At 43.4% G+C, this 12,500-nt stretch overlaps 2 protein-coding genes across 5 annotated transcripts in view; both read right to left on the bottom strand.

The window, feature by feature from the left end:
- LOC134187742 (ubiquitin carboxyl-terminal hydrolase 8-like) overlaps positions 1–9,171 on the bottom strand; it is a 12,014-nt gene extending 2,843 nt beyond the window's left edge. Inside the window, exons 1-16 of one of the 4 annotated variants that reach the window (XM_062655892.1) lie at positions 9,070–9,171; positions 8,701–8,845; positions 8,308–8,393; positions 8,015–8,074; positions 6,079–6,175; positions 5,922–6,024; positions 5,290–5,351; positions 5,089–5,186; positions 4,304–4,700; positions 3,886–4,111; positions 2,703–3,715; positions 2,516–2,633; positions 1,846–1,977; positions 1,256–1,758; positions 248–472; positions 1–44 (exon numbers count right to left, since the gene is read on the bottom strand). The exon at positions 1–44 is cut by the window's left edge and continues 97 nt beyond it. In XM_062655892.1, the coding sequence (XP_062511876.1) occupies positions 1–44; positions 248–472; positions 1,256–1,758; positions 1,846–1,977; positions 2,516–2,633; positions 2,703–3,715; positions 3,886–4,111; positions 4,304–4,700; positions 5,089–5,186; positions 5,290–5,351; positions 5,922–6,024; positions 6,079–6,175; positions 8,015–8,074; positions 8,308–8,393; positions 8,701–8,845; positions 9,070–9,161 (3,401 nt within the window). In that variant the 5' untranslated portion in view covers positions 9,162–9,171. Of the gene's footprint in view, positions 45–247; positions 473–1,255; positions 1,759–1,845; positions 1,978–2,515; positions 3,716–3,885; positions 4,112–4,303; positions 4,701–5,088; positions 5,187–5,289; positions 5,352–5,921; positions 6,025–6,078; positions 6,176–8,014; positions 8,075–8,307; positions 8,394–8,700; positions 8,846–9,069 lie in introns of all 4 variants that reach the window. The other 3 variants (XM_062655889.1, XM_062655893.1, XM_062655890.1) reach the window with 3 other exon arrangements.
- A 2,032-nt stretch (positions 9,172–11,203) lies between these two features.
- LOC134187755 (superkiller complex protein 8-like) overlaps positions 11,204–12,500 on the bottom strand; it is a 4,526-nt gene continuing 3,229 nt past the window's right edge. The window contains exons 8-11 of the mRNA XM_062655904.1: positions 11,833–11,926; positions 11,677–11,769; positions 11,446–11,524; positions 11,204–11,378 (exon numbers count right to left, since the gene is read on the bottom strand). Coding sequence (XP_062511888.1) covers positions 11,283–11,378; positions 11,446–11,524; positions 11,677–11,769; positions 11,833–11,926 — 362 coding nt within the window. The 3' untranslated portion in view covers positions 11,204–11,282. The remainder of the gene's footprint in view (positions 11,379–11,445; positions 11,525–11,676; positions 11,770–11,832; positions 11,927–12,500) is intronic.

Raw genomic sequence — 12,500 nt, 5'->3', positions numbered from 1 at the left:
AGTTGTGGTTTCCTTTCTCTGTCTATCGTGGGTTTATCAATTTTCTGATGATACAAACAAAAATTAATAATAGTTACAAATGGATACTTTAATACCATAGCATCCCTCCAATACAATAGTCTAATGTATTGTGAGATGCATCCCTCCAATACAATAGGCTAGTGTATTGTGAGATGCATCCCTCCAATACAATAGGCTAGTGTATTGTGAGATGCATCCTTCTAATACAATAGTCAACTGTCCATACCTGTCCAGCACCTTCAACAGAACGTCGCCTCTCTCTTTCCTTATCAACTGTTTGCGCTTGCACCTTTGCCTGACTTAAAGTAATCTGTTGCAACAGTTGCTGTGGAAACTCCCAGTGAGTTGTCTTGGTAGTATGATCCTTGTAATAGTATCGGCCTGTTCTACCATCAAGACACTTCTCCCATCCACTTGGCAGCCAGTGAGGTTGAGGTACTCTGTTCTGCATCTAAAGAGATAGAGCAGTCAGTGATGCGTGCAGTACAAGCACTCGTTCACATTCAAAACACAAACACAATCGTCTGTTCATCAAACCAGTTATCACTATAATTATTATATATTGAGCTTTGAGTGTCTGTCCGTCTGTCTGTCTGTCTGTTCATCCATCTGTCTATCTGTTTGTCCATCCATTCATCTGTCTATCTGTCTGTCTGTCTGTCCATCTAACTGTCTGTCTGTCTGTCCGTCCGTCTGTCTGCCCATCTGTCTATTTGTCTGTCTGTCTCTCTGTCTGTCTGTCCATCCATTTATCTGTCTGTCCATCCGTTTGTCTGTCTGTCTGTCTGTCCATCTGTCTCTTTGTCTGTCTGTCTGTCCATCCATTCATCTGTCTGTCCATCCGTTTGTCTGTCTGTCTGTCTGTCCATCCGTTTGTCTGTCTGTCTGTCTGTCCATCCATTCATCTGTCTGTCCATCCGTTTGTCTGTCTGTCTGTCTGTCCATCTGACTGTCTGTCTCTCCATCTGTCTCTCTGTCTGTCTGTCCATCCGTCCGTTCATCTGTCTGTCTGTCTGCCAAAACTTCTCTATGTAATCTGCCCATTTGCTGACTACCTTCCTGCTCATTTCTCTGCTAATCACCATGCCAAAAACCATGCCTTCAATCTGCTACACACTCACTCATAATCTTATCACACTGTTTCCTACCTATTTCATCTATAATCCACCACATTCCAAAGCCAACCCACCACAAACCAACACAAACAAATCACTAAACTCAAATGCCATCCTACCTGCCGCTGAACAACATGAGGATGTTGTCCGGGTGGCCACGGCTGCAGTGGCATCTGTCTCTGTGACACACTCCTCTGTTCCTCAGGTTTAACAAACCCTTGACTGTGTCTCGATCCACGTGGACTCGATCCATGCGAACGAGACTCCGGCAACGCTACAGTATTGACTGACTGCGATCGTAAACGTACATTAGATGGTGAACCATGTGGAGCACCAGCAGCAGCAGCAAAACCACCACAAGACGAACTAGGATAAACAGCTCGTGAGTTGCCATGGGGACCATGCGGTTGAGACATAGCGTGAGGTCGACCGTGAAGCTTGTCCAGACGAGCGTTTGGCGGTTCACCTTGTGACGTACACGACGTATCAGACGGCACAACTGGACCATTGAGTGTGACTGTAGGTTGAGAGTGAACTGGTGGTGGTTGTGGAGTAGTTTGAAGGTGAGACGGTTGACCTGTTGGTAGTATGGCCTGCTGAGGATCAGCAACAGAACCGGAAGCTACACATAGACACATACGCTTACGTGTGATCTCTACTGGTGGTTGTGGTGTGATTAGAATTGATTGATTTGTTGGTGATTTGTTACCTGGAATGTGACTGGAGGTGGATGTTGACGTGGAGAGTGTTGGGTTTTCGGGTTGTCTGGATGGTTTGGTGGACACAAGTGTAGTTGATGGTGGTTGGTGAATGTTTGATGTTGCTGTTGGCTGTTGCAGTGCTGTGTATGAAGACGGGAATTTAGTGTGTAAATGTTATACGTACAAACACAACACACACACACACACACACACACACACACACACACACACACACACACACACACACACACACACACACACACACACATGCAGAAAAACAGACAGACAGACAGACTAACAGACAGAGACAGACAGACAGACTAACAGACAGAGACAGACAGACAGACAGACAGACAGACACACACACACACACACACACACACACACACACACACACACACACACACACACACACACACAAGACAAACGGACAAACACACACACACACACACACGTGCGGACAAACGGACAAACACACACACACACACACACACACACACACACACACACGAACAAACAGACAAACACACACACACACGAACAAACAGACAAACACACACACACACACACACACACACACACGGACAAATAAACAGACACACACACGGACAAACGGACAAATGGACACACACACACACACACACACACACACACACACACACACACACACACACACACCTGGCTGTTCCTGGTGTGGCAATAGAGACCGATTCGACGACAACCTTTCACGACTCTCAACACGTTCACAACCAGGAACACTTCTCTCTCGACCTCCCGCCTCTTCAGCCACACGACTCTGTACGTTCACAATTCCCGATCTACTAAAATCTCGACCATCAACAACAGAAGAAACCAATTGAGGCACCTGACAAGCAGCTTGTCCACTCACTGGTGGCAAGACTCTCTCAATAGTTACTGCAGTGTCATGCATGTGGCCGATAGATGGACCAACCGTCGTTTGTGGGCTAGGTTGGACATTTGGTGGTAGAGAAGGTTGGATTGTTGGTTGTAGAGAAGGTTGAACTGCTGGTTGTAGAGAAGGTTGAACTGGTGGTTGTAGAGAAGGTTGAACTGTTGGTTGTAGAGAAGGTTGAACTACTGGTTGTAGAGAAGGTTGAGCTGCTGGTTGTAGAGAAGGTTGAACTGTTGGTTGTAGAGAAGGTTGAACTAGTGGTTGTAGAGAAGGTTGAGCTGCTGGTTGTAGAGAAGGTTGAACTGTTGGTTGCAGAGAAGGTTGAACTGTTGGTTGTAGAGAAGGTTGAACTGGTGGTTGTAGAGAAGGTTGGATGACTGGCTGCAAACGTGGCTCAACAGTCGGATGTAAACGAGGTTGCACATTCAGCTGTGAAGTAGCCTGGACAGATGGCTGCACAAATGTTGATACAATCGGTTGTGAAGGTGGCTGTACAGTTGACTGTGAAGTGAGTTGAGGTGTTGGTATGTTTGCGTTGACAGACGACGGCAGAGACACAACTGGCTGTGGCATCACAACACGATGAGGCACGACATTCGATTGAGACAAAGCAATGGGAATGTTGGACACACGATGAGCTGCTCGTTCAGATTGTTCTTGTTTCAATGAGTCGTCAGCTTCGTGTCGTAAAGTGTGGTGACCTAAAGATGTTGCATTCGGATGCTTCTGTTGTGTGTTGTGTGGTTGGGTATGTGGCCTGTTGTTTAGTGCGTCTGTGGGAGGCAATGAAGTGGCTGCTGGTGGGATGATGAGAGGGTATGATGAGCTTGTGTGGTAGGATGGGGGAGGATGAGAGGGGATGGGAGCATTGGATGATAATGTGGTAGTTGGATTGGGTGATGGAGTAGATGGTTTGAAAGTTGATTGTTGATCGTTGGTATGAGAAGATGGAGTCGTGCTGGATTCTAGATGGAAAAGATTGTTACATGACAAATGAGTACATACACACACACACACACACACACACACACACACACACACACGCACGCACGCACGCACGCATGCACGCACGCACGCACGCACGCACGCACGCATGCACGCACGCACGCACGCACACACACACACACACAATCACCTGGCACTCGAGAATCACGTGATTCAATCTCGGGATGTTTTGCTGTCGTACCCAAATCTCCTCTATTGAAAGTCGTCTGTGGGGTATGATGTTGTGTATTATTAATTATGGGAATTTTAGATCCCGGGTTAGATGGATTTTGTGCCGGACTTGCTGTCTTGTTGTTTAGTGGTTTGCCAGCCTCTGGTTTTGTGTGAGATGGTGGGCGTTGAGGGATGGTGCTAGGCTAGATGTGATAAATACACAAATGAGATAGTCAAATGTATTGTGAGATGCATCCCTCCAATACAATAGTCTAGTGTATTGTGAGATGCATCCCTCCAATACAATAGTCTAATGTATTGTGAGATCCATCCCTCCAATACAATAGTCTAATGTATTGTGAGATCCACCCCTGCAATACTACGCATGACTTTACCTCAACATTGTCCATCTTCGTCTTCTCTTCCTCTTTCTTCCCCTTCCCCTCTCCTGGCAATTCTGGATAGTCTAAATCCTCATTCAACCAACTATCTACTGGCTCCTCTTTCCTCCTTTCCCATGTCCAACTAGAGTTGGTCACCATTGTAGGATAATGCAAAATCCAATTACAAAATCCTCCCTCCAATATCCTTGGCTCACTTCTCAATGTCACTTGAGAATCAAACTTGTAGATTGCATCCTTGAGATTCAAGATTGGGAGAGCGGGATTCTTGACACTTGCTTGTTCTGTTGTGTCGTAGTCCATAAGAATCACGTGATCAGCCAGTTTGCGATTAGACCAAGTGTCACGAAATTGAGGTTTTAGGTGTATGAGAATGAGACCGGGGCTGACACTAGAAACACAACGCTAAATGTCAGTATGTTCTTAACCACTGCCTGTGCAGTATACGGTCAATGTGGTTTGTCAGTTTGTACTGCAGATGATCACTGACAGTCAATTCATACAACCACTATTCGTTAATTGTTTGTGTCTCTTTGTCTGTCTCTTCGTCTGTCTGTCTGTCTGTCTGTCTGTCTGTCTGTCTGTCTCTCTGTCTGACTGTCTGTCTCTCTGTCTGTGTGTTTGTCTCTGTGTGCGTGTGTCCGTCTGTCTGTCTGCCTGTCTGTCTATTTGTCTGTCTGTCTGTATCTAGTGTGTGTCTGTCTGTTTGTTTGTCAGTCAGTCTGTCTGTCCATCAGTCAATCTCTCCACATCTTGCGTGTGTGCACACTGCCACCTACCCAGCAACCAGTACATCTTCAGGAATGTTCACTAGATCTCCTTCGATCATACGAGATGAACTAAATGACTCAGCAGATCGTATATCCAATATAAGAACCTACAACACACAAGAAATCAACTCACATACAAAGCCCTAAGAGCAGCAAGAAGCCACAAAATTGTTGATGCTAGCTGTGTATATCTAATTGATATCAACTCACACTGGCATCCGTTTTCAGCAGGTTAAACAGTTCTGTTGGTTGTATGCTGCCAGATGCAGAATCTAAACGGAAATTGAATGTCACAATCTGTTGGTTGAGGAGTTCCATTCGAATCTCAGTTTCAATATAATTTTGTCGGATATGTAATGTGACTAAGAAAGATACTAAATGTAGACTTGACTGACTGCTGGCCAGTAATACCAAGTCTTTCAAATGTACATTTGTCTTTGCAAGCGTCTGCCTGCCTGCCTGTTTGTCTGTCTGTCCATTCATCCACCTGTCCGTCTGTCTGTCTCTCACATATGTATGTCCATCTATCTGTCTGTCTGTCTGCCTGTCTGTGTGTCTGTCCATCAGTCCGTCCATCCGCCTGTCCGTCTGTCTATCTATCTGTCTGTCTGTATATATGTCCATCCATCCATCTGTCTGTCCTTCTGCATATATGTCCATCTGTATGTCCATCTGTATGTCCATCTACCTGCCAGTCTGTCTGTCTGTTTGCCTGTCTGTCCAATGTCCATCTATCTGTCTGTCTGATTCCGTATCTCAAAACATAATGCTTCCACGTTTCTCTCTTCCACATCTCTGTCTGTCTATCAGTCCACTACAACCTCCTACACCATATCACTCACTACCTTTTCCTGAAGTAACAGAGTCAGAAACGGGTCTGTTTCCACTTGTGTCTATCACAGAATGACTCGTTTTCTTTGGTTCAAGAATGCTTAATGGATCAACCTGTAATGGCTACTTATCACAACACAAAACTCTCTTACCAACAATGTAACAAACCTTCAATAGTTCATAAACATCTGATGACGTCGTAGAAGCAGACCCGTCAGGGACTTCCCGTCGACCAATAGGAGGAGACGGAAGTTTTACATCATTACTGAAAGAAACGTAGCAAAGAAAAATTTATCTAGCATCACATCACACATCATGATGCATTCTGCCATTGTCAACAATTCAACTTTCTGTTGCAAAATCTGTAATATAGAAGAGTGAAGGACTGGCGGCCTTTAGGTTCTTGGAAGAGTGATACACATGCTTCTCGGTATTCTGCCCAGGATTTTCGAAGTGGTGGTCGGGTATTCACTGAATTAAGAGGTGTGGCTTTTTACTTCTATTTCAGATATCTGAGAAAGAAGTAGCCTCGATACTAGGCCTTCCTTTGCTTTTGGTGGTCCTTCCACGCGAGGATAACAACAAGGTGGTATCACGTGATGTTGTCTCCGTAAAGCAAAGTGATGTTGTCTCCCTTTGCTTTACAGAGACAACATCACGTGATACCACCCCATTGCTATCCTCGCGTGGAACGACCACCGAAAGCAAAGAAAGGCCTAGTATCAAGGCTAGGAAAGAAGTAGAGCAAACTCCCAACTAGTCAAGCATCGTCACAAAAGACAAGAAAGCCGTTTACCAAACAGAATGTATCGCACTGTCCATGATCTACAGGAAAGCTGCAACTTCTGTCAACAGTGGGAAAACTACGTTGTCCAGTTTCACGTTTATACAATGGCATGATGATGATGGTTAGACGTCTGCCATCCACGCACCAACTGCAGGTTTCGAACAGTCAGTGCTCCTGTCTAGCAAAAATAACCTGAAGAAGACTTTGACTGACTCAGCCACAGACGCATAGGAAATTCCTTCTTCATCGCTGACATGCAGACTGCTGTGTTGGATCCCACACTACCTTAGTGCCCTGAGTGATAGATCCTAGTATAGCAAATGCTCACCTTCCAATGCTCATTAGCTTGGAGCAGCAAGTAAAACACTAGGAATGTGTTTCTCTAACTCCACAACCAAATCCAGTTGAGTCTGTGGACTTCTACCGTGCTTCTTTATCTTCACAACCTAATCCGGTTGAGCTCACCCAAACTCCACAAACTAATCCAGCGAGAAGATGGATTAGTTTGTGGAGATACGCATGGCCAATTAGAATATGCCCATGGAAATGAAATGGAGGAGAGAGTAGCAACAGCTCCATGTCATCAAACAACAAACAAACACAGAAGCTACAAATGCCGTAGACATGCAAAAGGACAAGACAGTGACTGATACATTTCCCACTACTAACACAATACGCATGCTCACATCTACTTCCATGTTTCTTTATTCCACATCAATCCAATTCCATTGGAATACTTCCAGTTAATCCAGTAGAGCTCAACCGGATTAGCTTGTGGAGAGTAAAGAAATGCACCCTAGCTAAAGTGCATTAGTGCATCATTGGAAGATGTGGAGTGATGGTCAGTGTTTGTCTAGTGATGGCCAAGCCCGACCACCTCCAACCACTTCACAACCTCCAACAGCCTCCGGCCACCTTGAGCAGAACCCTGGCTTCCCACATGTCTGTCAGTAGATGTGCTATCCATACCATTTGGATATATTTAGCTCCTAGAAGCTGTCTTCTGATGCTGATATTGTGTAGTAGTTTTTGTCTGGCAAAGTTGTGCATGTTTTTCAAGCAAGTTGCATTGCTGTCTGTGTAGAGAACAATTTCTCATACCATAAACATTGCTATAGATGCAACTCAGACATCACTATCAAGTTCATATCAATGAGCAAGAGCAAGCATGTGTGTGTGTGTGTGTGTGTGTGTGTGTGTGTGTGTGTGTGTGTGTGTGTGTGTGTGTGTGCTTGCACACTACAGTGCTGTGTCCATACGATCTTGCATTACATTATACTTTTCTCAAAGCACTAATGGGCCTATTAGCATACTTACCTCTTCTCATCGTCTTTGGCTCCATCTCCTTCAGTACGGACACCAGTTAGAGCTTCATATCTGGTGGCAAGACATCAAATTGTACACAAAATATACAAAGATGCAAAGACTTAGGACAGGGCATTACAGTGTGTGAACTACACAAGTACACACACACACACACACACACACACACACACACACACACACACACACACACACACGCACGCACGCACACACACACACACACACACACACACACACACACACACACACACACACACACACTAGAAGATAATAAGCAATAAGTTAACCTCTTCACTAAACTACTTAAGAGTCGTTCTGCTTCTTCTATGGCAATGCCCAAACTTGTGCCAGATAGTATTCTATCACACTCAGCCTAACAAGACAAAATTAAGAAAGTAAAATATCAAACAAATATATTCCTCCAATAATCTAGTATATTGTGAGATGCATCCCTCTAATACAATAATCTAATGTATTTTGAGATGCATCCCTCTAATACAATAGTCTAATGTATTGTGAGATGCATCCCTCTAATACAATAGTCTAATGTATTGTGAGATGCATCTCTCCAATACAATAGTTTAGTGTATTGTGAGACGCATCCCTCCAATACAACAGCCTACTCCATTGAGATATGCATTTGCCATACATGTATATTAAGACGGGCATTCGTCTCTCACCCTATATTTTCTATAGTCCAAACTCTTCTTGATTTGAGTCACAATAGAACAATATCTCATGTACAACACAAACGCCTTCTCCTCGTCTCCTTTCCTACATTTCGTGGCAGCGCCCTCAAACACCTTGACAGCTGTGTTGCAATATCTAGACAAGCAACAGTCAGTGATAATCTAGATCCCCGGATGTCTGATGAAACTCTCGCCCATATTGTAAGAAACGCAACGCCGAGCTACTCTAGAACATTTGTATACAATGTTTCACACTCATCGCATTCTTAACCGAGTAGCCATTCAGTCACAAAAGTGACGATAGAGACGAAAACGTTACAAAACAAACTGAGACAAAGGCGACCCACTCATGACTCGTACATTTTCGGACTTGTGGTCTTATCTACTTTTACTTCAGCCAAACTGTTGAGATCTGCGATCGACTTTCCGAGATACAAACGCGTCACGGCCATCTCCGATGTGACGTCATGCTCTACGTAACGCGCGCTAGACTTAAAGTTAAACATTATATTAATTAATTGTGCAACAAGACAAATCGTTTAGTAGTACAATGTAGTCTTCATACAGCGTCTATAGTTAGCAATATAGTAAAATGTTTGTATATATATAAAACGCAGCATTAATGTCACGTGATCAAATTGAATTCTCTAAAAAAAGTCTAGCAAGATAGTTTTATCGTAAAATCTCGCTGCGCGACTTCACCCTATCAACGTGCTCAGGGTCAAATCATGTACCCGTACAGGCGCTACACGGGTCTGGGAGGTCGAGGCTAGCTATCTGCCACACTGTCTGCAGTACATGTACCTGACGAATACAAGTGCCTCTCACAGCTAGCAGTTGCGGAACTTACTCCCATCATCTCTACGTCTCCTCCAATTAAACATGCTTTCGATTTTTAATTAAATCAAAATTACATCTATCAGTATCTCCAACCAATCCAACGAGAGTTGTATACGTACAGTAGATACACTGTATGTCCAACCAGAGCCATATTACCCTCAGCCTCCCAGACCCGTCTAGTGCCGATTGAATCGGCACTACACGGGTCTGAGAGATGGAGGCTAATCCACACGTACTGTACCCAGAGCCATATAAATGCTCTGACGTACCCAGAGCCATTTATATATATATATATATATATATATATATATATATATATATATATATATATATAGTTACTACCAAATATGGTTACTGATAACACAGATAACACATATCCGCCCTTAGGACGGAAGCACAAAGAGTCTAAGTCGCAATAATTAGGTAGATAGTCAACAGTCACGAGGTCCAATCTGTCACTAATCATTCTTGAGTTACACTGCCACAAACGAACAGATAACTGTTCATGAAATTGCCTGGAAGCTTGGCTCAGAGACAAGCCAGATGATAGAAGAGACTTCTTTATATACATACATACATATATATATATATATATATACTTTTTAAAAACTAACCCAAAACCAACCCAAACCTATATACATACATACATACATACATACATACATACATACATACATACATACATACATATATATATATATATATATATATATATATATATATATACATATATGTATGTATGTATGTCTGTATATCTGTATGTGTGTGTGTGTGTGTGTGTGTGTGTGTGTGTGTGTGTGTGTGTGTGTGTGTGTGTGTGTGTGTGTGTGTGTGTGTGTGTATGGCTCTGACTGTACCCATATATAGCCTCGTACGTACCCAGGCGCACAAGAGGGCCTGGGTACAAGGCTAATCCACACAGTGTGGACATACATGTTTGAACTCTATCGTGTATATACATTCTTTTGAATATACCTCTTGTATCCTCTTGTATCTTCTTTGTACATAGTTTTATTACTTAACTACTATACATAGGCGGATAGAGGGGAGAGATCTTGGAGTCAGAATCCCCTCCTCTTTATAACACCATGCCCACCGCAGTCAAAATATAAATCAAGGGCTTCTATACCCTAAAGACGAGTTCTAACCACTGTAACCAAAGTGAACGTACCTTAATTAATGTTTTGATGGATGGTTAATTCATTCGTTCAATTCTAAACTTATATGCCTATAATTATTATATCTAATGAATATGCTAGGAAATTAACCCTAATACAGATTAAAGTGAGCTTGCTGGTTCCCTATATCATATACAGATTTAGCTGCTATAGGGGCGTGGCTAATCATGATACAACTCGACTCCCTCTTTCAAAAAATTCTGCATCCCCAGGTCCAGATCCAAATGGGGGATTCAGGGGGTTTCAACCCCCTCTTTTCCAATAGGCGTGGTTCAATAATTTCATATAATTTCATTAGAAAAGAGAAACTAGTAATGCTATAAATAACTGCTAACAGGTCAACCCCTTCTTTCAAAAATTCCTGGATACGGGCCTGATCCCTGCTACACGTCCTCTTTGCATTTTACCCTACTACAAACAGAGTGTCTGGTGGATTCGCCACTATGGCCAAAGACTTCCCTGTATAAATAAACCAGTTCAGTTCAAACCGTAGATTTGTGTGAGTTTCTACAATTTAGGCAGCTACGTAGACATTACGTCACAAACGTCATCAATTTACGGAACACTGTCGCACTGGTTCACAGCTATAGACTTATCATCAGAAACAGAAATAAAATAGTTTCCGCAATCGCTGAATTTGACGCTCCAGACCTGTAAGGATATGCCCGTTTAAGTGGCAACACTTGAGTATATCCGGGCAAATGATTGGGACAGTTACCTGGTCTGTGTGCTGACAACAAGTTTTAAAGCACTGACGAGTTCCTGCGTCCCATACTTTCACTGTTTTGTCACTGGAACTGAAAGGAGAAAGTTGAAGCTTGAACCAGAGTGTGAGATGGCTTTGATAAGCCGACGAACACACACACACACACACACACACACACACACACACACACACACACACACACACACACACACACACAACATCCACGTGATATCATATTATTACCTGGATACAAAATGTGTATTATCGGATGAAAAGTCAACAGACAGTACCCATGAGCCATGAGCAGACAGAGTTCCCACCAAGTTGGCATGTTGTCTAAAACAGGTACACACATTAGTCTCCACAGTTAGACTGAAAACGAGCATCAACAATCATTACACATCATATATCTTGATGTGTCCGTCGTCGGATGCGGTTACCAGTAGTTTGGAATCAGGAGAGAATGTGAGAGAACGAATAGGCATAGCGTGGCCTAGATAGCACAGTCAGAGATATAGAAATGGTTGAAGATGTGTGGAGTAATGAGATTATTCCTTCATACTATGAGTCTGTTCGTCTGTCTGTCTGTTTATCTGTCTGGCTATCCATTTGTCTGTCTGTCTGTTTGTCTGTCTGTCTGTCTGCCTGTCTGCTATTCTTTTGTCTGTCTGTCTGTCTGCCTGCCTGCCTGCCTGTCTGTCTGTACGACTGCCTGTCTGTACGACTGACTGTCTGTCCATCTGTCTATCTGTCTATCTATCTGTCTATCTATCTGTCCATCTGTCTGTCCGTCTGTGTATCTTTCTAGCTATCTGTCCATCTGTCGGCCTGTCCATCCATCAGTCTGTCCACCTGTCTGTTCGTCTATTTATCTGTCTGTCAGCCTGTTTGTCTGTCTATCTATCTGTCTGTCTGTCTGTCTGTTTGTCAAAGAACATTTATTGAAAACATCAACGCTAATACAGAAAAGGCTACAGTCTGTCTGTCTGTCTGTCTATCTGTCTGCCTGTCTGTTCGTCTACCTGTCTATCTCTCTGTCCATCTATCTGTCCATCTGTCTGTCCGTA

Source organism: Corticium candelabrum, chromosome 12 (genome assembly GCF_963422355.1).
Source record: "Corticium candelabrum chromosome 12, ooCorCand1.1, whole genome shotgun sequence".
In the NCBI taxonomy this organism is placed as follows: domain Eukaryota; kingdom Metazoa; phylum Porifera; class Homoscleromorpha; order Homosclerophorida; family Plakinidae; genus Corticium; species Corticium candelabrum.
Note: the sequence above shows the minus strand (reverse complement) of the source record. Positions and strands in the feature narration are given on the sequence as shown.